This window comes from Solanum stenotomum, chromosome 12 (genome assembly GCF_019186545.1).
Source record: "Solanum stenotomum isolate F172 chromosome 12, ASM1918654v1, whole genome shotgun sequence".
NCBI classification, from domain to species: Eukaryota; Viridiplantae; Streptophyta; class Magnoliopsida; order Solanales; family Solanaceae; genus Solanum; species Solanum stenotomum.
In genome coordinates this window covers 40,393,458-40,420,838 of record NC_064293.1, presented here as the reverse complement: position 1 = coordinate 40,420,838, position 27,381 = coordinate 40,393,458, and the positions used below count along the sequence as shown (strand labels likewise).

The following is a 27,381-nucleotide window of genomic DNA, read 5'->3' as shown; positions in this document are numbered from 1 at the left end:
ATTTTGACGATCCAGTATGGGTCTTAGGCAAACACAAACAACTTTACACATACCACTAGACTATATGTTATAATCCCAAATCAGATTATCACTATTTTGACAATATGCATACTGAAGAACTATTCACTGGTGAATCAAACTTTAAGATAATAATTCAAATGAAGACAGATGAGGTGACTGTATCAATAAAATGGTACAAAAACTAGCATCATAAAGTGCCTAAAAACAAATTTATATTCAAACAGAAAAACTAATTGAAACCTCTTCTAACCATAATCCTGTTAAGTGGTTTATCTTTCTTCTGACTACCCTTTTCGTAGTTTTACCGCGAAGTGCCTTCAGTCATGATAGAAGAACAGTTGATCACATAGCATACCTCACATTCAGCAAGGATAATTAGACAAAGTTCAAAATCTCCACCGCGTTTATTCTTTCCCAGGTTGCTTATTAGCACCAACAGCAAAGAATTCTGTAATGACTTCAAGGGGCATGCCTTTTGTTTCAGGAACCTTAAGGAAAACGAATACCCAAGCAATGGCACATACTACAGCATAGATGCCAAAGACACCAGCAAGTCCGATGGTGTTGAGCATAACGGGGAGTGAGTAAGTGACAATAATGTCTCCAATCCAAAATGTGAGAGCACATATAGCGATACATATGCCACGAACACTGGTGGGGAATATCTCAGAGCAGAGGATGTTGGGAATTGGACCAAAACCCGTGACAAAGCAACAGAAGTAGACGACAACACTAATGGTGGAGATCACAGCATGTGTGACCTCACCCATGTTGATTACATTACCCAGGACTAGTACGATCAGTGACAGTAACAGGACAGGCAAAGTAGTCAGCAGAAGCAACCTGGAGAAGTCATATAATTACATTATTCAAAAGGGTAAGGTAATAGCACTACTTGTTAAGTTTTGAAATGAATGTGACTAGAGTTAGCATCAAACTTGAAAAAAGTCTAACTGACACTCTTCTTAATTTGTATTACCACATTATAGAAATCTGATCCAAGACATGAATGTTTCAGTAAGACCAAATTTATATACAAGGAATCCAAGTGTATATGTAAACGAGTAAATGATATAGCAAAGCTTGATATATTTGCTATTTCCAGGTTTCGTTGAGATTATGGGAATAAGCAAACTAGTGTTACCTTCTGCCAGCAATGTCCATCAGTCTCATTGCAATGCCTATACTTGGAAGCATTAACAAAGTTGTGAGGCCACTTATGAGGAAAGATGCCGATTCTGAACCAATACCTAAATTTGATAGCAGAACTCCTACTCCTGCTTGTTCAAGAATTTGGGGAGTATAGTAGAGAACCCCATTTATACCAGAAAACTGATCAAGAAACAAAACATATGTGAGTAGCCGCGTGGTCATCAACAACAATAGTAACAATTCTACTCAATCCAAAACAAGTTGACTCAGTTATATGGATATTGTATATACATTTACACTATTTGGACACATCTCACTCTACCACTCAATAAGTTATCTTCAAATACAAATTAGGGGTTCTCCAAAACTCAAGGTTTTCTAACAAACGCTAAGACCACATGATCAAGATTCACTCCCACCTAGTCGATATTTGCTTATACGAATCTTTTCCTTCATTCTCTTATGTTCTTTGCTAAGTCCTCATGCAAGAAAAGTTTGATTTTAGCACAAGACATGGAGGTAAAACAAGATCTTAGCAGAAAGTCAATGATTATGCAGTATATAGATCTCAACACTGATTCCACATAACTGTGTTTCTTCTTAATAAGAACCAAGCTAAAATAAGGTAAACTCACTGATGGTTCTATTCATACTTTGGAGATATCATAAAAACAAACATATGCCCCCTTTACCTGCTGCAGTATTTGAATTCCAACTCCAACGATGAGAGCATGCTTGACTCCCGGCTCAAAAAGAGCTCTCCAGCCTATCGCCTTTGTAATAGGTCCAGTTTGTTTCTCTACTGCTTCCTCAATAGTCTGTTGAGCCAAGATGCTCTCTGTTCGAAGAACGGACTGACTCACTAAAGCAGCAGCATGAATGGTGTCACCTTCTCCATGAGCATCACAACCTGGAAGGGACATAATGGAACCACGCCTTGATCCAACACCAGCCTCCTGATGCAAATAAATCCTTTTGAGTGCTCCTTCCTTTTTCTCATCTTTTCTGTATGCTAGCTGCCAACCACCACCTATACCCATACTGGCATGTTCTCCAGCATTTGCAGTATTGTAATTGCTACCCTGTCTCATGCTTAATGAGGTTGGAGGCCCTTCTGTACCTGACCCTTGCCGTGAGAGCAATGGGCTCCTCACATTGTCATCAGATTCTGCCCCAGAAGCATCAGAATGCTTGTCACCATCCCTTTGACTTTCTTCATCCCAGTTTTCGTGTTTTACTTGATTCTCTGATATATTGAACATGCTGCCAAAATTTGTAAAAAGCATGCTGCGCATACTTCCCATCTCTGGTAGCTTCTCATGAACACTGCCAAATAGAGTGACCATAGGATCCATAAGAGCAATTTGGTTTGCTACACTCCCATGACGGGAGACCAGACCAAGAGTACTTTGTCCAGTAACAGGTTTGGCTATCCATGACTGACCCTCTTCAGCTCCATATAGCTTGATCCGATCCTTATCTACGGCATGCTCATGGTTATCATCAAGTTCATCATCTGGATTGATTATGTACTCCTCTATAGACACTTCGCCTCCAGCGCCTAAACCTTCCATCAGCAAGGCCATTTCACCTGCAAGCGGAAAGGATTCTCGTGCACTTAGAATTCTGGTTACTTCAACTGTTAAAACCCAAGAAGTACCTTTAAGTTCGGAAAATCCTTAGTTCACCTATCGCCAAACCTTAATATTTTCAAGAAATAGATTTTGTTCATAAATTGAAGATACTTGTTTTCCTGTAAAACTTGACTTCTGTCTGTAAGCTCTTTTGGAAAAAAATTGCATTCAGAAAAAATAATGGCTGCTTTCATATAGAATTAAGTGACACATGAAAATGAACCAATACTTTGATCTGGAGCTCATGAAAGTTTATTTCCTGAAATACAGTAGGCACATCAATTGTGCAGAATTGGACAAAGGAGGTTCTGCAATAACTTAATTAAATGAAATGAATCAATGTGGAAGAATGGCATCTAATGTGTTTATACCGGTTGCATTTAAATCAATTTGAAGCTCGAGAAAAGAACAAATGGGCTTTAGTATTTACTAAATCAACTGCAAATTTGAGCTTAAAGCTTGCAACAAGTTTCTACTTATGAATAGTTGATATTTCTATTACAAGCTTGAACTTAATTTGCAAATGGGGAAAGGATAGGAAGGGCAGGGAGTTCAAGAAAGTTAGCTCAAACTCTTGTAAGATTAAACTGAGGAGCAAACTTACAGAACTTAAGAAATAAGTTGTTTCTGTTAAGAAAAATGGTAGCTGGAGGCATACCTGAGACGTCGTCCCTGCCACGTAGTCTCTGTAAAACTTTTTTAGCCTCTTTCATCCGACCTTTACTAACAAGCCACCTCGGAGATTCAGGCAAATAAAACAAAGCCAGAAAGAAATAAGCAAGAGAAGGAATCGAGAGAACCCCAAGCATTAGTCTCCAACTAGGTGACACTGTCAACGACATTGAAAAGACCATACAGTAAGAGAGAAACATTCCAACACTTCCAGTGAACTGCGGAAAGGTATTAAGACGCCCTCTTATTTCTGGTGGAGCAGTCTCAGATATATAAACAGGAACAAGTGTTACAGAAAGACCAATACCAAATCCATCCAACAGCCTTGCTAGAAGCAACACATTAATACTTGGAGACCACAACATTACTAAACCACTGACAAAATAAAGGACAGATGAAATAATAAGCATTGGACGCCGACCAAACATATCAGATACAGGTCCAGAGAATGTTGTGATCACAGTCGCTCCAATTAGCGACATAGCAACAATTAGCCCTTCTATTCCTGCCTGGGTTTGCAAATTGAATTCCTTCTTGATGTAAAGAACAGCTCCTGAAACACATCACAAACAAAAAACGGTACCATGCCTTAGGATTAGTATGTCCAGATCTTGGCAAAGTGGGAACATGCATGTAGCTAAAAACATGTGAAGTTGGAATCCTGATGGCCATACTAGAAATCACTGTTAAGTGTAAATTCCCTAAATCATCAACAGCTAAGTCTCAATCAAAAGCAAAGCAGCTATATGAATTTGCAGTATCTATTTGCTCCATTTAAACCCATTTTAATCAAGATTTTATAAAACAAAACCTAGAAATAGAAACATAGAAGCACTAGAATTTCTCTGGCATGAACAAAACTGCGAAAAACACACACACAAAAAAGGGAACATGAGATTAAGAAGAAAATACCTGCTATTGTTGCATTGTCCCATCCTTGCAACAAGTTGCCAATGGCAGCAGTAAGTGCAACTAGCACAGCTCCGTCCATCCTTAATAAATCAAATCTTTTGCTTTATGTGGAAATAATGAATCCCAACTTCTCCTAATTGCAGAGGCACCTACAATCACAACACATAGCAATAAGAACAAACATATAAAAATCAAAGCCATAACCCCAATTATTCAGTGCTAAAAAATAGGATCATATCATATAACAGGAAGAAAGATCCTATAAAATGAATCCTATATGTAAATCGCCAGCACTACATTTGGATCCATCACAAATACTACTATCGAAATTCCAGAACCCCACAACATAACTACAAAAAAAAAATGCATTAAGCTCCCCCTATGCACAGGACGGTCTATTGCACGTAGCCTTACTCTTGCAAAAATCTGTTTCCACAACTGAAACCCGTGACAACAACTTTACCACTTACGTCAAAACTACCTTCCACACAACACGAAAAGAGAGAGATAATCACACCACAGCAAATAGAACAGATCCTAAGAAAGCTCTTTCAATGCAGCTCTATAGTTATTACTAACGTAACTTATAAAGAAACCCGTTTCCATAAAGATTAAAATCATTATGCACCTTCTCAAACAGCTAAAATAGAAAGACCCTTTCCATCAAAACAACTTTAGTAAACCATTTAACCATGATTGATTCACTGAAACATACATAAAACTAAAAATTCTCTCTTTAATTTATTCATGCCCACAAAGAAATGATTTCAATACCTGGGAGTGAAAAAGAGTGAACACAAATACATGAAAGAAAGAAACTTTTTCACATTTTTATAAAATCCCAATATTTAATTTCTCTTGAGAAACAAAAAAAAAATGGGGTTAATGTTAGTATAGACAACGAGACCCTATGTTTTTTTTTTGTGTATTAGAGAGAGAAAAAGAAACAACAGAAATTGCAGACAAAAGAGAGAGAGAGAGAGAGATTGGATCTGTTAGAATTATATACTCTCACCATTACTTGGTTCTCATTATTTTACTCTTCCATTCATAGCAAAGATTCGGAATTTTCTGCGTTTACATTGTTCTAATTCATCTCTTATGCTGACAGTTGTCGCTTTACACATTTTCCACCAATCATATGCATATTCCCTCTTCTTCTCTTTTTCTCTTTCTTCGTTTTTATTCGGATCAGCTTAGAAGCACATTTGTATCAAATTTATATTTTCCATTTTAGAAAATCAAGTAAATTGATTTCAAAATATTTGTAATACGATACAATTTGAACATTTTCTCATGAGTTATGTTTTTTCCCTTTTTGAGAACTTTATTCGTCGTTTATATTATGGAGAAAAGAAAAGAAATGTTATTTTACACTATTGAATTATATTACTTATTATGGTTGCTGATATATTTGTTTTTAATTACATAAGTAATTTAAAATAAAATAAAAAGTAAGAAAGAAGTGCACTTTAAAAGGTGGTGTCTGTCAATGAACGTTACGTTAGTGCATGAAAATTATTCTATAAAATCAGAAGATCTGATACGTTGTGAAATACTATTTTAATATTTCTTGGTCCCATGTGTTAATAAAGACTTTATATTATTTAATTTTTTGGCACTTTTAGATCCCACATGAGTGTCTGTGTAACTCATGCATATATGAATTATATTAATTGAATTGAATAATGTTCAATAGATATATGTTTTAAGTTGTATTTTTTTTTTTGGAGAAATTAACTATGAACAAATCACGTTTTATCTTCTGTTTTTTTTTTCCAATTCTCTTGACTGACAATAGTCATAATTACATGTTCATATAACGTGAGATCACAACAAATATATACTGATCGACGACTCTATATCTTTTAATCTCTTACTAATTATCAGTTAGAAAGTTTGTTTTGCTAGCTTAGTATTTATTATGTATTGGTGATTGCATCACTATTATCAGTCCACGGATTTATTTTTTAAATTTAGATGATTTGATTTGATATAATATATCCCTATCATTTTATTATTTTTTAATCTCTGTATCAAGTCAATATTGGACAGGGTATTATTATTACTGCTATTGTTATGTGATACTACTTACTTTTCAATCTTGACCAATGCTAGTGGATTGAAAAAATATGATTGAGCAAAGTACATGCGTATTTCAACAATAATTTCAATAGACTATCTTTTTCCACCATGTGGCACACATTTTCAGCTAAAGGAAATTTGTGATGCCAATCAATTGGGCAGGTTGTTGTCCATTGACTTGGATATCAACCACAATGTACATTGTGTTACATGAGGATTCACTCATTTCATGGGTTCTAAGAAGCAAAGAGTTGTATCTCGTTCATCATAGCCGAGTATAGGGCAATGGCATACATGACTAGTTGCAAATCTAGTCTGCCATGAGTGAACAAGAAAAACATCGACATTGATTATCATCACATTTTGCATCAAAGAGAAGAGTTTGAACAATATCATAAACAAAGGAGAACAGACACATACTTTGTCCAAGCAGTGAACTAGTAGCAGAAATCACCCAATTGCCAACGGGGATTAGCTTAACAATAGGAGGGAGGTCGGACATGCTTGGTAGCACGTTTGTTTTGTGTACAAAATGAGAGGGTTAAGGCAAAACATCAATGAATTTAAAAGGAAACCCAATAAATCAGGTCCGCAAATGTATTCAAAAGAAGACGTTAACCCTGTGAAACAAAAATCATTTCATATTACTGTGTACATCCCCAAGGTCTCTTAGTGGCTTCTAAGTTGGAGCTGTAAGATGCATCAGGGCTAATGTACATCCAAATTTTTGGCTGATGACAGTTGAGATTAGATGATACAAAGGAGTCATTTGCGGCACTCTTTTCATGATTACCAGATAGTCAGGTGGTTCACAACCATATGTACAGTACACCAACATAATGGAACTACTCCACCATCTATTTAGTTTGAACAGGATCGTGCTCACTACTCGAATGTGGTTGCTGCACCTGGGCTCTGTCATTACTGAGCAAATTTGGATAAATTCTATTAGAAGTGAGAAAAACAATCATATTTAGTAGAAGAGATGAACGCTCAAAATTTTCAGGACAAGAAGCAAATGCAACTTGGACTTCTTAGCAGATGCTAATCTAATAAAAGAGATTCCTATTTCGCCATATAACAGTCTATAACTGCAGAATTTATAAAGTAACATGCATATTAAAGAATTTGTACTAGTGCAAAGATTCGATATGGTAATGGTGTAGGAGGGAACAAAGAGAAGTTCAAATCTCAACAATAACTAATAACATAGAGAAGCAGCTAAATAGCTGTGCATTACTGAACTAACATAGGAAAGAAACTGAATTATTCCACTCACCATTCAAGGTCATTTAGATCAGCTACAGCCTTCTCCAGTGCATATAAAGCCATCTTCTTCACCTAATACAAACAGCAAAAATGAAAAGTTATACTCCCGTAGCAAATACGGAAACAAACTTCATAAACAAAAAGGAAGAATTATAAGTGTCAAAATAAAAAGATATAAGTTGTACTTCACGTCCCCCTTTTTTTTTTTTTCAGTTTTGCTACTTCTCGATCAATTCGCCGCCTAATTTCACTTTACAATGTTCTTCTATGGTCAGGTCAGCAAACAGCAAAATTTGTCCTACCCACTATCTTAATTTATATTTCAGTCTATTCTCATCTAGGCCGCATAACCTCTTCCATACAACTAAGACTAATAGATTGATTAGCTCAAGTACTACACATCTAAAGAGAAAATCAGTCTGCAAAATCTTTTATGTTCAGTAAAACAATGAAAGACAAATAGGACACAAGGAGAAGCTAATGAGAAAGAAACATAGTTAAATTCCTACAATAACACCTTTATTATCGATTAGCTCGTGTACAAAACCTACTATAGCTAGTGAGGAAATGATTGACACATCCTCTTCTCCTACACATTGTCCTAGCCATAATGAAGGAAGAGTCACTAAGACCTTATCACTATTTTAAGCTACCTTAAATTAAGCATTAAGCAATCTTTTCCAAATTTGTGTAAAACAAAATGTTGTTAAAAGAGGAGCTAACAGCAACAAACTTCGTTTATGAGATGTCATACAATCGCAGTATAGGAGACTGCACATAGTCCACTTTAATAGAATAAGACAGCACTTCTACAAAATCATACCCCAGGCGTGCTTCTATATTCAAGTGAATCAAAATATACAAAAACAAAAGGAGGAGCAGAGGTGGAGATGGCAGAGCTTCTAATGGATTTCAACCGTTCCAACAAAATACCTATCATAGCTCATTAATGCATTCACAAACGGGACCAACATGAGCTTAAAGCCTTAAACGACTCGGAAAATTACAAGATTACAAATGAGTCCAGGATTTAAGGCGTCAAATCCCATGAGACCATCCATTCTTTTAAAAATGGATGTAAATCAAAAAACAGCTTGCAATTCCCTGTTTCGCATGTATGTACAGAATTCAAGCTTACAACAAAGCACATATCACAAAAGATTTCCCTTTCTTTTTCGAATTTGTAATAACACTTGTTGAGCTGCCGTGACTCCATTGAAGGAGTATCATATCAACAATCATTTCCTCAAGGTTTCTTGTCCATAACTCAAAATTTAAAGAGTTACTGAAGATCCAAAACAGAAGTATTTAGCATGTCTCTAAAATCAAGAAATAGAGCTCACCTCCAACTTGTCCTCTTTAGCCCTGTGTTTTTGGGGAAGAATACGAAATTCCTTGGTCAAGCGCATGCACTCGCCCACATTTTCAGGTGAAACAAAATCGAGAGCAACCTTTATACAAGACTTTAATGCCAAAAAAGAGAGACAGATGAGATAGAAGGGAAAACAGAATCATGATATAGAATGAAGCAGGGAGACTTAAAAATTTATTCACATGTCCTCTAGTGTGTAATACCCAAGATCACGAAAATTTCACCATATCACACAACCTTCTAGTTGAAATGGCAAGGAACAGTTCAGAGTTGTAACTCACAAGTTTTTGTAAGAGATCTATTGTGGTAATATGCCCTTTTAATAGTTCAAGTAATGTAATGCAATGCAATTGATTGCACAAGCAAAAAGTAGCCTAGAAAAATGAGCTACAAGAAACGATATCCGTAGTACATAACATTTGCTATGAACCAAGAGATGTGATGACTGTATGCAAGCTCCATCCTTGACATTTTGCATATAAAAGAAGGTTCCTACTCTAAGATTTCAAAGGAGATCAGATGATGATCATAAGCAGACAGGTTAAGGTTCATGCAGCACGGACATGCATGAAGATGAGGGGATAAACACCATATAGTTATCTAGCGAAATCTATCATACCAAACCTATAGTGGAAAGAAAAATCAATTTTCCAATCTTTTCTTATGCCTCAGGTTTATTTACCCCTATTTCTTTGTGCATGACTGGACCTTTTTAGTAGGTTGGGGGTTGCTGGCGAAGCAAGCAATATGGTACACGTGAACTCAACTTCTACAATTAGTTTCACGGTTAAGAAGTATATGGCATAAAAGTAACAAAAGATTATTGTACCTTCAGATTTCTAACTTGATGGGGACACCCAGCAGGTATGAGAACTGCTTCTCCAAGTTTTTGCACAAACGTCCAAGGTTCAATGCCTACAGTATCAAAATAAGTTACTAAGGTGAACACAAAATAAATGACATCTAAATAGGTACCACACTAACCAAACTCTTGCTTGAGTTTTTTCTTGTGATACGTGGTTAAGTAGAAAACTTGATCATGAATTGGGTGAACAACCTACAAAGTTGAATTAGCAAAAAAACAATCATTAACTATTAACATTTCAATTAGATAAAATCTTAAATAATTTGGCAGCATCAGAATGTGTGTGCTATTAAAGACAAAACAAATAGACCAGAGGACAGTTAAAGAATTTGACAGACAACAACGTTCTTGCTCCTACATACTGCAGTTTACAGGTTAATGAACAGCAAAGTAAGCAAGATAACACAACTATCACCAGCCAACATGCACTGCCATGAAACTAATGCTCCTAAGCTCTATAATTGTACTTTGTCTCTTGTTTTTTGATGGATGTTCATTTGTTTATATGATGGAGAAGAAAAACACTGCATATTTATCTATTTATTATAATTGTGGTGTCTGGACAAGCTTGCATGGACGTCGACTAATTCCACAAGATACATGTCCCCCCCACCACCACCAACATCAAGTCTCGGGTATCTTTGTCCACCAAGGCTAAACAAATAGATAGGAAGAAATCACGTAGTGTTGTTGTCTGTATTGGGATTTGAACCTGAGACCTCATGATTCTCAATCCACTTCATTGACCACTAGGTCATACCCTTGGGTGCAATCATTATACTCCATATTGTATTTTGTTTGCGTCTCTCCCCAATGACAATCCTAAATAAGTAACTAAAGTTGAGTCAATATTGAAGTTCTTCACTATTACGGATATGAATGTACAAGGGAAATTAAGAAGACTTTTTCTTTTTATGTCCTTTGCTAGTCCTTACAAATTGTTCACATCTCCCACCAATCACATTTCTTTATTTATTCTCAAATACAAGACAACTTTAAATAATGGCAATATGTTCTTTAGATTTGAAGTCGGTTCCATCTCCACAAGGCACTTCACAAGCGTATCATCTGCATACCAGGTGAGATACCTGTACTTGTTCCCTATTTATTGCTGCATTGCCTTTTAAATACTCACCTGTTGCTGCTATATTCATCATCTTGCTAAGGGCTTCAACTACAGGTATGAAGCATGTTTGTTATGGTCCCCTGTTATGGATCTAGTTACGGGACGCTACAAGATAAAATCTGAAGTTTTCTTTTTTCTACCTATGGTGTTGGCTCGTTAAGAGAGAACCTGCAATCTCTTGAGTTTGAAATACTCAAAAACTTGACTAATTTTCTGCTTTATCTTTCCATTGAATTCAAATAACTTAAATACAACATTGGTGATTAACCACCCACCTAATAACAAGGAAACAACTTTCTACTACTACTGAAATGAGAAAGTGGAGGAATAACCTCCTTACTGCTAATAACTACTACACAGAAAACAACTGCTACAGAGAAAACACTGTTACAGTGGACCTATTACAGAGAAAACAGAAAAACATAATTAATAGCTACTGATTTAATTTCCATGCATAAAACTGTTGGTAGACTAAAAGGGTATTAACAATGTTCCATAGACGATACCCATGTTGCAAACCCCATGTACTTGCGAAAACACATGTTAGGTTCCCCTATTTTGCTCTTTTGGTTTAATCTATAGTACTTCATCTGTTTCTTTAAATGACAAGTTTCTCTCTGTCCAACAATTCAAATAAATGCAACTAAACGATACCATCAAAATTGACAAACCATCTTACAATTATCTATCCACTTTTGCGAGCTATTGCATAGGAGCGGGGGTTTTACCCTGTGCGCACCCAAAGGGTAGTGGCTGCGAGTTAAAAAAAAAATTATCTATCCACTTTTTACATTACAAACTCCTATTTCACATTTCTCTACAAAACTATCAATTAATATTAATTCAAATTATTTACTCTAAATAATAGTGCAGCTCAAAGTAGGACACATTATGGATTGAAGGAATATATTCTTTCTTCACACTTATGGATATGCTTCACATTAATGAGGGATATGCACCTGGTCCACCGGATAACCAAGTGTATGCTTGAATTCCTTGTGGTGCTCTTTAAGATAATCCTCGAGCTTGGGAACATCCTGTCTCCTAAAGATATCCCAGACTGCACCACCATTTTCTTCCTCTGGTCCATCAAACTTGTTTTCAAGATCAACCACCTGATCATCTGTATCAGTGATAGGTAGTTCTTTTTGATCATCTGTATCAGTGATATGTAGTTCTTTTTGATCATCTGTATCAGTGATATGTAGTTCTTTTTGATCATCTGAATCAGAAGCTTTCTCTTTCTTCAGCTCATCAATTTTTGAAAGCTGCCACTTAGCAATAGTAACATCAGCAGTATGCATTAAAACATTCACCTGCAGCATCAAGAAAATAGCAAGTTAATTTTTACAATTTAAATAATACTGGAAAATGGTGTGAAATTATATTAAAAAGGTATTTTTAAGTTCTTCGGAATTTACAAACAAATACCACCATGTTTAGGAAAAGGAAATCCAAGGGTAATTAATGGCATCAAAGGTCAAGACCCAAGGGTAATTAATGCGCTGGAAACCAACTATTCAACTAATAATGCATACCGCATCAGACATATCACAATGAAGCTTTGTAACGGAATCTCCACGTCCAAGTTCTTCAGCATATCCATATGCTATATATGTTTTTGGACCCAGATCTGGCTTCAGTATACCATTTGGATGTTTGGAAGCAACATTAAGAATACCAGAAAGCGGATGTGTGTATTCTTTGTACGGCAAGGCTCTAATAAATTCTGCTCCGTGGCGTGGCAACCGCTTCTCGAATTCTGTAGATGGGGGCCAGTCCTTAAGCTTAAGCATTTCGGGCCATGAATCTGAGTGTGCTCGACCTTCAAGATAACCCGTAAAAAATTGACGAATATTTATATCCACCTGAAAGACATGAAGATAAAAGAGAGGTTATTTCAGCATTGACTGAAGACACATTTTAATCAGCTAGATTAGAGCCATGTTGATTCCGTCAACCAAGTATCATGAAACCCCTGAACCAACAATATCATATTTCAAGTGAGCCTAGCATAAATTCTCTGATAATCTTTTTATAGGTAGACCATGCAGTGGTATAGTTTCCAGTCTCTCCAACGAACATCTCCCTCCCTCCCATTTGATGCATTAACTTTCAATTTGATGCATCCCAAAATGTTAGATACTTACATTTCGATATTACTGGTAGGCAATAAAAGGCTAGCAACCCATATTTAAACATTTGATAAGATGCTCTTTCTGCATATGAATCTTTAGAGGTAACAACGTTTAATTAATGGATCAATCCATTGATAATGGACTATTATCTCACCTCAAGTTTATACATATCAATTTCAGGCTTGAATTAGATCAGACAACAGTCAGGCTACATAGTATTCTCTAAATATCATGAAAGGACACCTACTGCCAGACAGCACTGCACATCATAGCAATAACACATGGCATATATGAGACTCTTCAAAGACCTCGAAAGTATACGAGAAAAAGGATTACATGACTGTAACTGGGTTACTCACAGACAAAATATCTCTCATAAAAAAAATTTGCACTTGCTCAATATAATGCTGTAATTCCAGACTAGTCATTTTGGCTATGTCCTGCTTGAACTCTTAAAGTTTTGTAGATTAGCAGATTAAGCACTAGTTCTAATGTAAGATAGCGACTTCCAGTAAGACAGGAAATAAAAGAAAAGGGACCATCGAAGTTGATGCACCTCACACCAATCAAGACAATCAACTGCTGTCACCACCAAATCTGATAAGCCCTCCTTGATTGCTATATTACGGAACGCACGCCACATCACCATTGGCTCCCAGCTTAATCCAGATGCTAATTCAAGAACGTTGCTTACAATGACAGGCTCTCCCATTCTCCAATGTTTCTGGAAGTGTTCCAGGTGCCCTTCATGTATGTCACTTGAAGGGCAGAACAAATAATTGTCATCAGAATCTGATCTGGAAGCTGCTTTTCTTCTATTTTTAGAGTTACAGGTACACTGTTCTTCAACAGAGAGGATCTCACTGGAAGATGAATTTCCTTTGACTAAGTTTTCAACATCCCTCATTATTTGTTCAACCTGCTTTTCACCAAAGAGACACTTAAGCTCCAGGCGATTATTTCCACAACCACCTCTTTCCTTTGGTGGGCAAGGTATTTCACCCGTTTCTTTTGCTCTCCATTCAGGGAGCCTTTTATCTTCATCTGCACAATCAGCATTATTGATTAAACTAGGAAGAAGTTTTACAAGGTGAACATGACATGAGATTTCCTCCTTGCAGGTAAAGTTTTCATCTATTATGAAACTAAACAAGTACCACTATCTCACCTCCTAGAAAACAACCTTCTCGAATTTCCTGACAGCAGGTCAGACAGAGATCATAAGAACAAGTTGTACAATTTCTATGAAGATCGGCAATGGAGGTATTGCAGTTGTTGCTGCCATGAAAGATAGCATATTAAGGCACAGGGAAAGACAACCAGAACAAAGGGAGAAATTCTGCAAGTCAAGAAAGGGGCATACCAATAAACACGCTCATCCTCATAAAGGACAGCTTTTGGTATTGTTAACTGTGTCAGTGACAAACCTGCACCATAGCCATCATTTTAACTGAATAAATGGGTAGCTACTTTGAAAAGTACGAAAATTCACCAGAAAATAGCAGCAGAATAGCGAGTTAAAACCAACACATCACAGGAAGTTCCCTACCTACAGTTACATCATGTAACTAAATCCACCCCAAGCTTAAGACCTCAAGGAAACAGGAATTATGCTTTATATCAAGCTGACTATGACATATAAATGGAAGGAAATAACTTTCCAAGTGAAGTCACATTCTATTGTAGTTATTATTACAAAGAAAAGTATCTCCTGCATTGGTTAAACACTGCATCCTATTTGAAAGGCTTCCCAACTATTTGGTACTAAATCAGACTCCTTAGAAAGGTGATAAGATTTAGTGAAGTGAATTCAAGTTACTGCGTAATGGACTTTGGTCTAGCCTCTTAATATTTCTTCAAGCTACAAATGCCTCCACAATAAGCATGATGGCAAAAAACTTGTATACAAAGTTCAACCCAAGAAGGAGCAAATAATACCTCAGAACAAAGGCATTGTGCACAAATAGCAGCAGATGGAAGGCAAAAGTCACTAAAAGGGTATGCATATATCACCAGGAGATCATTTATGTACAGGAAAAAGAGCGGTACACATAATACCTTTAATTGATGCCTCCATCTCCTTTTCAGTGGTTTGATCATGGATAAATGTTTTCAAAAATGGGTAAAGTGCATCCACAAGATACTTCAAGCAATTAATTTTTTCGTTGTTTTCCTGTGGTATTCCTAAATATTTTGGTTCCTGTAATATAAGGAGAAGATAATGCATCAACATGCCATAATCACAATTCACAAGCCCAGGGCCTGTAGCAGAAAGTGGAATGTAGTAATATATATGCGGCAAAATCTAACCTTAGGACTAATGTTTTTGCGTAAACAATCTTTGCAATTGCAGTTCCCACGACAAACGGGGCATTTCTCGGCAATTGCTTCCTCTGACAGATGAGGGTACCTACATTCGTGGTTCGAAAGAAAAATGTTTGCAAATAGATCATTTACCAACAGGATAAACATATGTGTGAGTGTAGCTTTGCAACTAGATTAGCTAACAGATTCTAAATTCCGATGGGGGCTTGTTCAGCGAACTTCTTTTGTTATTAATTACAGTTTCAAACTAAAAGAGGTCCCTGACTAGCTTTACCTAATTTAAATAAATAAATTGATAATGTAGTCGATGGCAGGGAGATGAGAAAACATTTGAAATAGCAGCTGCTAACAAGTCTGATCCATCTTTGAAGCTAGTCAGTAGGAGGTGGATTCAAGAATAGATAACTCCAATATCACCCTAGGTGAAAAGATAATTAATTGGCATTTCTCCACATGCATCCCCCCTCAGTAAACACTAAAATATCCGCTAAATGGAACAGCTAATTATCTGGCCAGTTGGTCATTCAGCTGGGAAATATATTCGTTATTGTGGATCAACCTCCACAAGATATAGCCCTGTGCTTTACCAAACATCTGAGATGTGTAGCGTAAAAGATAAAGTGACATATCCTTAGAATAAACCCTGCATCCCACACCACAACGCTAATGTGGCATGGATATTAATATGGTTATGTTGTGCATAAACAATAGCACTACTTAGAAGGAAGAGCATCTAAAACCCAGAATAACACCAAATAAATGACAGCAGAAGACTCATATCACCAAACACAGAGCAAGGTAAAAATGTTGTATTTTTTCACAGGTAACTTGCACCTTTGAAACGGGTGTTATTATCAGGTATTCTTATTCCATGTAATCCACCAAACCAAAGCCAAAAACACGCATTAGTAAGAAAAACGGAACATAAGACACTATAAAGTAACACATTTCTCCTGTTATATCAATCTACAAGTATGTTGTTCAAGTGAAATATGAGATGACACCAAAAAGAAGCTTCTTTGACTTTAAAAAGAACAGATTTCAGTAGCCAAGAATAGTGAGAAACCCTGAAAAGGTAAAACCAACAAAACTATTACCATCTTGCAATACATGGGCTACAATAGCGTTTACCGCATCTCTTTCTTTCACACCTAACAACCTTTCGATCACTTCTCATGCACTGATGGCACATCTGGCAATCATCATATGGGACCTGCTAGTAAAATGCTGTCAGGTTACGCACAGTAATTACAGCCTACAACAGAAAAAAAATTAAATCTGGAGTAGAGCAAATGAACTCACATCAGCACTGAAATGCTTTCTCCTTCCATCAACCTTCTTGTTTATACCCTTATCACTTCTTCTGGTTACTTCACCATTCTTCGTGTCCTTTGGATTTGTGCAATCATTTTGGTCATTATCATTCTGCTTTTCCAAAGCAACTTTCACTTTTTTCTTCTCTGGTAATTTCCTATCACTTCTCCTAAGTAAGGACTCATTTTCAACACCTTTTGCAATAGATTCCCGCGATTTGGCTGAATGTTTCCTCCTAGAATCATAAACATTACCACCATCATTCTCCTCATCACTTTGAATGCTCTTCCCATTTAACCTTGATTTCTTAAAATCACATTCAACCCCTTTCTTCACCACTCTACTAACCCTCCTCTCACCATTCTCATGTTCTTCTTCCTCTTGTGAAATCATTTTTACTCCTTTCATTCTATCCTTCCCCTTCGAAGAAGATTCAGTCCTGGCACACTTTTCAGAAGATTTGATAAAATTAGAACAACCTTTCTCCTCATTGCCACGCTTTTTCTTTACCCGAAACCCTTCATTGTTCATATATTTCTTCTTGTCACCCTCACCCCCTACTACTTTCATTGGATCACCTAAACTAACAGTCTCATCCTCCTTCCTACCCTCTCCCTTTCTCCTGATTTTCGTCCCAGGAAAACGAGGTTTCCTCACAGGCTTATCGTCTTCTGGTTCACTTAAATCATCCGCCTTCTCACCAGAATCACTCGTGTCGATCCTCGCAACGTATCTTCTTCGCCGTTTCTTCTCCGGTTCCTCCCGTCTCCTTTCCGTCCTCTTGACGACAGAAACACTTGCGTCACGTGACTTAACACTAGCGGATGATATCTTTCTCCGGTGTAAATGCTGCTCACACATGGATTTACCTTCGACCTTAAAACCTTTGCATCTCCATTGCTTACCATCTGATCTTTTGCAACGGAGATCATCCGGCGGTACCGAGGACTGTTGCTTGCCGTCGCCGTCGCCATGATTCCGCTGACTCATTGATCTCCGTTGTGGATTTTTAGGTTTGTTGAAAATGAGTTTAGTTTTTTAGAGGGAAAAGTGAATAAGGGAACGGTTCAATATTTGTTTTATTTCTTGGTTTTCGTGTGTAGTGGGGATTTACAAAGAGAACATTCTTTATAAGTAAGGTTTTGGAATTCCGTGATAATTTATAATACTCCCTCCATCTATTTTTCAGATTTAATTTGACACACCTCTTATAAAAATAAGAAGTACTCCTATATTATATATGTAACCCATCGAGGATGTATCTAAGTTTTAATAGTTAAATTGTTAAATATTTTTTTGGATGTTAATAATTTAAAGATGAAATTAGTAATTTGCGTATGTTTTCAATACTTCTCTCAATAATAAATAGAAGAGTAATTTTTACTATATCACTCATATATTAATTATAAGTCATCTAAATATTTAAAAATAAAAAGTATTTAATAGCAAGAATAAAATAGATAAATTATTTTTTATTTTTCAAACAAAATAAAAAAAAATAGATAATTATCTTTAATGTTCTCACTTCGTCTCATATTAGTTGATCACTTTCTTTTTTGAATGCATATTAATAATGGTGGAACTTTCGCAAATAGCCACTGTAATAAACATAATTATGTTTCATAACTATAGTTTGCATATTTACGGACTGTAGCTACAGTTTAAGTTGTCTCGTTTGTATAATTCGCGGATTTGTATAATTCACGGGTACATTTGTATAATTCAGTTATTTTTGTATAAACTCGAAATAACAAGTTTATACAATTACAAACATCAGAAGTGTAAATAGTTATACAAATTATATTATACGAATTCTGAATTATACAAAAGTTATATAAATTATATTATATAAATGTGCGAATTATACAAAAACTAATTAGTTGAACCGCGTAATTATAGGTAAAAGTAGGTCGCGAATTGTAATTAAGGCAAACTATAACTATGTTGGCTAATTAACTAGTATATGTTTACTTATACACGTAATTTTTTCTTAATAAATCATAAACAAGAAGATAATTTTACTTAACTTCTTGAAAAACTTTTTGAGAATTTACAAACAAATGTGAACACTTTAAAAAAGAATTAACTGTCTGGGTAATATAGAAAAAAAATTTAATGTCATCTTAATATAGTAAGGTGATCAAACTATAATTGGGGTACACTTTATTAATAAAGTATAATTTAAATTCATTAAAATTAAAAATAAAACAAAATTGAGGAAAGAGTTCCATTATTAAAGTCAAATGAGAAATGCAGAGGAGAAACGATCGATGTTCAAAGTTGAGGAAAGAGTTTTGATTATTTATGTAACTATATACTTAGATATGATATTTGATATTTTAGTATGCTATTTTTAAATATCAAATTTTGTATCGAATATCAAAAAATATTTAAATAATATATCATATACTACTACATTAAATATCATAATATCAAAATTATGGTATCAAAAATTTGAAACAGTATGATAATTTGGTATCTATCATACCATGCCTACCACTAACTCAAACAAAATTTAAATTATTTTTTTTTCGAATTGATTTAATAATTTATTTAAGAATATATAGTGATCAAATAATATAGAACGGAGAGAGTACTGTATTAAACAAATAAAATGACAGGAAAAAGTACAATTATTAATCACTTTTTCTAAGATATGATGCTACAGACCTTATAATGGCTTTTCCTAGGTTTCTGATTTTACGTTAACTTGGAAAAGAACTCTATATACCTACCTAGCACATCTCTCAAGGATCAAATCCTTATTGAACCAATATGGATTGTGAATGAAATAGTGGGATTATTTTATTTTTAATTAAAGAGTTATTTAAAAAGAAGCAATATTTTGACTCATTTAATAATAATAATAATAATAGAAATATTTTTGGATCCAAATTTTAGTGATAGGAATATTTTTTGATTAATTATTAATGAAAGGGATATCTTAAAACCAAATTATTAAGGTAAAATATTTTTATTTAATTTTACATAATTTATACCTCCCAGATTTATTTTAAAAGTCAAACTTCTCCATCAACATTGAAAATTTATTAATTTTTCCCTCTTATTCTACATATATTAGTTACAGTAGCCCGTGCTAGCACGGGCTCAACATATATTTTTATTTTTTATTTTAATTTATGTGACATTAATAAAATTTTAACGGTCAAACAATTTTTTTGTATGTTCTTTAAATTTTAAGTTGTTGATTATTGTGGTTAATAATATTTTATATGTAATTTTCAATATTCTCTTTTTGTCCCAATTTATGTGTCATTGATAGAATTTCGAAAGTCAAGCAAATTTTGTATATGTCTTTTAAATTTTGAAGTTATTTAATTATTATGAGTTATAATACATTTTACGTATATGTTACTTTTTTTATCCCAAACTATGTGACATTAGTAGAATTTTGAGAGTTGATCAATTTTTTTGTATGTCCTTTAAATTTTGAAGTTGCTAATTATTGTGTGATTTGTAGTACGTTTCATGTTATTTCAAATAATAAATGTTATTTCCTCTATCTTAATTTATATGACACTAATAGATTTTGAACTTCAACCAAATTTCATAGATGTCTTTATAATATTTTAGGGTTTAATTACCTCTTTTGATTTTTAATCCATTAATATGCTTTCTTCACAATTATCAGTAGAGTCACCTTTCAGTGTTGAGGGTTTAGCAACATACCCTTAAAAGAACAGACCAACGAAAGCTTCCTCTTATTGCTTATTGTGCGTATTATTAAGTAAAAAATATTCTAATTAATTCTACTAAAGATTCACTAATTGAATGCTGAGAGAAATTAATTAATGTGAGAAAAGTACTGAAAGAAAGATTTAATCCTACTCCATCCGTCCAATAATTATTATCTACTATACTATTTTCGAATGTCCTACAATACTTGTCTACTTTATGAAATCAATGGATAGTTTACCCCTTATCATTAATTATAGTCATTTTTCAATTATATTTTTTAATACATTATATTTATTATATTTAAAGATTGATATAGTAATATTACTCTTTTAGTTATAATTTCTTAAAAAATGCATAAAGTGAATATTGGAGAAATATTATTGGAGAGAGAATAGTTGATATCAGCCACCAAAGCAATACAACTAAGTAGTAATAAGTGGGGCCCATGTTTTCAGAAAGTTGTGCGAATTATTTGTAGTTTTAAGGGGACAAATTAGTCCAATAGATATAAAAAATGAAATGCAGCTTCACTACTCCTTTAACTAACCAATTGAATTACATTTTTCATGTGAAATTACAAAAGTAACATCTGAGGATTTTTTTTGTCAATTCCCATAAACGGGAAGCTCCTCACATTCACTCTTATTAATAGTAGTAATATAATAATTTTCAAAGTTAAAATTAGATTGTATTAATTTGATATTTTAAACAAAAAATTTAAATATGCAAAATCTATACAAAAAGTACTATAAATTGTAAATTTTTGCATATGAATATGATGAAAAAACAAATTGTAAAATATTAGTTAAAATTCTTATAGTTTGACTCTAAAAAGGAAATCATAACAATTAAAAGTGTATAGAGAGAGTAATAAATAGGTAATTAAATTTCAAGAAGTTTAAAATAAAAGGTTGAAAAAAAGAATAAGATAGACAACATATATTGAAAATTGAAAACATATAAATAATAAATGGCCCCAAATAAACACTTATCATGTGCTAAGTAGTAGATATTCCCACTAATTATATATAGTAATATAAATTATAATGTCTACTTTGAATACTTTTTCTTTAATTATATATGCTAACTATTTTCTAGTTTACCTATATTTTTTGTTGTGGTTTACCTTATTATAAGAAGTATAATTTAAATCCATTAAAATTAAAAATAGAANTATTGAAAATTGAAAACATATAAATAATAAATGGGCCCAAATGAACACTTGTCATGTGTTAAGTAGTAGATATTCCCACTTATTATATATAGTAATATAACTTATAGTGTCTACTTTGAGTACTTTTTCTTTAATTATATATGCTAACTATTTTCTAGTTTACCTATATTTTTTGTTGTGGTTTACCTTATTATAAGAAGTATAATTTAAATCCATTAAAATTAAAAATAGAACAACCATTTTATAAATTTATCACGTAATCTAAGTATTTTTATGATTTTATTTTGATATAACGTTCATCATATATATATTTAAGTTACAGTTTGTTACTAAGGAGCCTTAAATTCACACAAGATTAAAAAATATATATTTAAGATTAAACTTGTGAGTTAAAAGTATACTGTGTACCCTTTTATCACTATAATAATTAATAATGACATCTTTCTTTATATTAAAAGGAGTTTTAACAATTTATACATAACTAAAAAGTTCATTTTTTTTACTACATTTGCTCAAATCTTATCAATTGAACAATTTTGTCTTCCTTTGGCTTCGTCCCTGATCTTTTATTCTTTTTTATGTAAATAAACTTTTATATATACTTCGATTGTTATTAATGAAAACAAAAATTAAAATTCATAATATAAATAGATAGTGTTTGGGAGTTTATGTTCGATACTATTTTTTATTTTGTAAACGAGACTTAGGTATATAGGTAAGTATAATGCACATATTAGAAAAGAAAAAAATTATATCATCATATTAAAAAGGCAAAAATATTTTTTTAAACAAATAAAAATAAGTGTGGTAAATATTGATATAAAGGTTAAAATAGACATTTTAAAAAGTCAAATGAGAAATGGAAAGGAGAATGATCATTGTTGAGAGTTGAGGAAAGAGTTTATTTTTTAAAGTAAAATTACGATCATGTATCCTTTAAATTTAAAATAATTATTGCCGGTATACAAGGTAAATTCAAATCTATGTCAAGAGCCGACGAAAAAATTTTAGTCATAGATTGTGTCAGCAATTTTTTTATATGCGAATCAATCATCAAGTTCATTTTAAAAAGTTATTTTTTAAAAAAAAATTCGAGTTACTCTAAAACGTACAATTTAGTCGGTTATAGTAAGACGACCTACCATTCTCTGTATGCAACATACATTACTATGTCAGACAAATATGTATAAGTGAAACAGTTAACCTCTTATTATAATTGGTTAAATCACACGCTTTAGAGTAACTCATACAGGTTAAGAAGTATATTTCTTCAAATTGACCTGATGAACAGTTTATGGATATATAATAAACATGTCTCTTTTATACTCAAAATATTTTTTGTCGGTATACAAGGCAAGTTTGATTCTATACGTCAAATGTCGACAAAATGTTGTTAGTCATTGATTATGTCCGCAACTGTTTATATGTAAATCAATCATCATGATAATTCAAAAAAGTTTTATTTTTTTAAAACTTTTTTCGAGTTATTCTAAAATGGACAATTTAGTCGGTTATAGTACGGAGGCAATCATTCTCCGTACGCATCACACATTACGATGTTAAATAACGGTGTAAATAATGATGTATACGTTGAACGATTAGTCTTTTATTATAACTAATTAAATCATATGCTTTTAAGTAACTCATACAAGTTAGAAATTTGACTTTTTTCAAATTAACCTAATGAACAGTTTAGAATAAATAGATAATTTGTTTCATTTCAAATTCAATATATTACTATTGCTGTATGTGTATAAGATAAGTTCTTCTATGTTTAAATGTAGTTGAAGTGGAACATTTCTATTTTATTGCTTATGTGAAAAGGGATTAAAAAAATATTTTTAAACTATGTAAAATTTAACAAAAATATCATATGTTAGAAATTTAATAAAATATATTTATTGTTAATAGTTTGGTTTAAAATATCTGCATTATTACTAACTAGGTCAAAATGATTTTTTGTAATAAACATATTGTTTTTAAATTTTAAAAAATTGTTCAAAAAACTTCTTTAACTATAAAAATGTAGAAAATAATTTTCCCCCTTTTAATGTAGATTTATCGATTAAAATAGAATAATTGTACTTTTTTTAACTTATAATATATTTCATACATGTAAAATCATAGTAACTCGTCATTAATTTTATTTAGACAAAAACTGATATTATAAAAAGTGATTTCTTTTTTATATTATTCATGGACATTTTTCTTTTTGTTATCCTTTTTTTATTGCTTTTAAAATTTTTGATGGACATTTTTCTTTCTTCCCTTTCAACTATGTGGTTCTTCACTTATTTGGGGATTTAAGTGATTTGTGCAAAGTGTCAGGTGTTTTACAGTGAGAATTGACCTGATTAAATAATAATATAAGCATTTTAGGCCAAATTATTAACAAAAGACATTTTGAACCAACCTATGAACATAATAAATTTTAATTCGATTTTGCTTAGTGTAAAATTATTTGTTCTCCTTTTCCATTGCTTTTAAACTTATTCATAGACATTTTTCTTTCCTCCCTTTCAACTATGTGGTTGTTCACTTATTTGGGGATTTAAGTGGTTTGTGCAAAGTGTGAAGTGTTCTATAGTGAGAATTGACCTAATTAAATAATAATTTAAGCATTTTAGGCAAAATTATTAAAAAAAGACATTTTTGAACCAAATTATGAACAAAATAAATTTTAATTCGATTTGACTTAGTGTAAAATTATTTGTTATCCTTTTCCATTGCTTTTAAAATTATTCATGGTTATTTTCTTTCCTTCCTTTCAACTCTGTGATTGTTCACTTGTTTGGTGATTTAAGTGGTTTGTGCAAAGTGTCAATTGTTCTACGGTGAGAATTGACCAAATTAAATATTAATATGATCAATTTAGGCCAAATTCTTAACAAAAAAAAAGTCATTTTTGAACCAAACTATGAACAAAATAAATTTTATTCGATTTTGCTTAGTGTAAAATTATTTGCTATCTTTTTTCATTGCTTTTAAAATTATTCATGGACATTTTTCTTTCCTCCCTTTCAACTCTATGGTTGTTCACTTGTTTGGGAATTTAAGTTGTTTGTGCAAAGTGTCAAGTGTTCTACGGTGAGAATTGACCTAATTAAATAATAATATAAGCATTTTAGGCAAAATTATTAACAAAAGGACATTTTGAACCAAACTATGAACATAATAAATTTTGATTCGATTTCGCCTAGTGTAAAATTATTTGTTATCCTTTTACATTGCTTTTACAATTATTCATAGACATTTTTATTTCCTCCCTCTCAATTCCATGGTTTTTCACTTGTTTGAGGATTTAAGTGGTTTGTGCAAAGTGTCAGGTGTTCTACAGTGAGAATTGACCCGATTAAATAATAATATAAGCATTTTAGGCCAAATTATTAACAAAAAGACATTTTGAACCAAACTACGAACATAATAAATTTTAATTCGATTTTGCTTAGGTAAAATTATTTGTTATTCTTTTCCATTGCTTTTAAAATTATTCGTGGTCATTTTTGTTTCCTCCCTTTCAACTATGTGGTTGTTCACTTATTTGGGGATTTAAGTGGTTTGTGTAAATTGTCAAGTGTTCTAAAGTGAGATTTGATTCAATTAAATAATAATAATATAAGCATTTTAGGACAAATTATTAACAAAAAAGACATTTTTGAAGTAAACCATAAACATAATAAAGTATTTATTCGATTTTGCTTAGTGTAAAATTATTTGTTATCCTTTTCCATTGCTTTTAAAATTATTCATAGAGATTTTTCTTTCCTCCCTTTCGACTATGTGGTTGTTCGCTTGTTTGGGGATTTAAGTGGGTTGTGTAAATTGTCAAGTGTTCTACGGTGAGAATTGACCCAACTAAATAATAATATGAGCATTTCAGGCCAAATTATTAACAAAAAAGACATTTTTGAACTAAATTATGAACATAATAAAGTATTTATTCAATTTTGCTTAGGGTAAAATTATTTGTTATCCTTTTCCATTGCTTTTATAATTATTCAGGGACATTTTTCTTTTCACCCTTTCAATTCCGTGGTTATTCACTTGTTTGGGGATTTAAGTGAGAATCGACCAGGAAAAGAGTTTTAATTTTTACTGCAAATAGTAGTCTAGTGAAGAAGTTACACTACAAATTGTTTTCATTTGGAGTACAATAAATGACATCTAAAAAGAGAAAAATAATAATAAATATTTAGACATGTTTCCTAAGAAGAAGTTTGGCTTTTTTTTTTCTCTTTTGCAATGCCTTGTTTTAGTTGCACAACTTGCAAGGCAGTAATTTGTTCGGTCAAACTAAAACAGTTGTACTTGTAATTGTAATTTACTTGAAAGATTGATTTTCTTTTCTTATTAATTAAGTAGAAGTAACAATTTAAAGGGGGAAAATATATTAATACATTTTAACATCAAATATGGACAATGTACACCCTCAATATCATAAACACACTTATTTGAGTCAACTAAAAATGAAATTTATTTTTAATTATAAAAGATCTATTCAAAGATCACGCAATAATTTTGATCGTTTTTAAAAAGACTCTTCTCAGCTATAAAAGGACACAACTATGTCACTCTCTAACACATCAATTTTCAATTGAGTTGTTAGAGAGAAACATTTCTCCACTATAAGTCACTGAAGTCTCTCCCTCCCCCTCCCCCCCCCCCCTCCTTCTTTTCAATGGATTGGCCTGAAAGAAACATTTCTCAGTTCTAATTTACCTTTCTCATGCTCTTTCAGTCGTAACTATGACGTCTAGATCACTTTGTTGAGATACCAATTGAAATCGGGAGATACCAACTGGACTCAACTCATACCACAAGCGACAACTCGGACGAAAGGAGAAAAGAAACGAAACGACTTTCTAGAATGCTTCATAGCTTCCTGAAGATTTGATGTGGACGTCAACACAACAATATGCATGAGTATATACCACATTTTTCTCTTGTACGGGAAGATCGATAATCTGGGCTCTGATACGAACTTGTCATGAACCAATCTCACCGGGCCGTGCGGGCACTTACTCTAACACATAAGTAGGAGAACCCTTGATTTCCAGCGATTTAAAACATGCGAAAGATTAAAGAAAAACTGAAATAAAAGAAAATTCCCAAAAGATTTTATAATAAAGATATTACACGACTCGAGTCAAGTCTTATAAAGTAATTAACACCCCAGGGATCTAGTCTAAACAGGCACAAGAGCTTCTAAGATTACAAAACACAAACACAATAACAAGGACACAGCTCCCACCGTGTGGAAAGAAAAATAGAAGATGTTGGAGATCTTTTTCGTCTTCTCCTAATAAAACATCACTGACCTTGCATCCAGACTATGCCAAAAAGGCATAACAAGAGTAGTATCAGTACAAAATCGCACGTACTGATAGGCATCATCGGTCAACTCGATGCCGACCGCATAATACAAGAAACCAACTAGTGAAAACATGCCATAACACCCATCGTTTCTCCAACTTTACCCTTTTTTCTGATACCTCAGAACTACACTAGTACCCTTGCTACTAACTTTCGTCTCGCGTCAACCTACTTACTAGATTCTTGATCATAGCTTAAACATTCTAAATTATAGAAGAGTCTACACATACTACTACCCATATTTCGACTA

The 27,381-nt window shown here is 33.2% G+C and overlaps 2 protein-coding genes across 3 annotated transcripts; both read right to left on the bottom strand.

Moving 5' to 3' along the window:
- Positions 1 to 213: 213 nt before the first annotated feature.
- Positions 214 to 5,462, bottom strand: LOC125848894 (monosaccharide-sensing protein 2-like). Of its 2 annotated transcripts, none has more exons than XM_049528861.1 (6): positions 5,407 to 5,462; positions 4,392 to 4,540; positions 3,466 to 4,032; positions 1,866 to 2,764; positions 1,166 to 1,353; positions 214 to 864 (listed from the first exon to the last, which is right to left on the bottom strand). In XM_049528861.1, exons 2-6 carry the CDS (start codon positions 4,468 to 4,470, stop codon positions 426 to 428), a joined length of 2,172 nt encoding a protein of 723 aa, XP_049384818.1. In that variant the 5' UTR covers positions 4,471 to 4,540; positions 5,407 to 5,462; the 3' UTR covers positions 214 to 425. The 2 variants fall into 2 exon arrangements, with proteins under 2 accessions (XP_049384818.1, XP_049384817.1); XM_049528860.1 differs by lacking the exon at positions 5,407 to 5,462 and adding an exon at positions 5,166 to 5,342.
- A 1,400-nt stretch (positions 5,463 to 6,862) lies between these two features.
- LOC125849245 (lysine-specific demethylase JMJ25-like) lies at positions 6,863 to 17,968 on the bottom strand. Its single transcript, XM_049529289.1, has 14 exons — positions 16,874 to 17,968; positions 16,669 to 16,784; positions 15,557 to 15,656; positions 15,305 to 15,446; positions 14,610 to 14,673; positions 14,415 to 14,524; positions 13,803 to 14,290; positions 12,647 to 12,976; positions 12,068 to 12,424; positions 10,102 to 10,174; positions 9,947 to 10,032; positions 9,089 to 9,208; positions 7,756 to 7,817; positions 6,863 to 7,400 (listed from the first exon to the last, which is right to left on the bottom strand). The coding sequence occupies exons 1-14, from the start codon at positions 17,873 to 17,875 to the stop codon at positions 7,334 to 7,336; spliced, it is 3,117 nt and encodes a 1,038-aa protein (XP_049385246.1). The 5' UTR covers positions 17,876 to 17,968; the 3' UTR covers positions 6,863 to 7,333.
- Between the last annotated feature and the right edge of the window lie 9,413 nt (positions 17,969 to 27,381).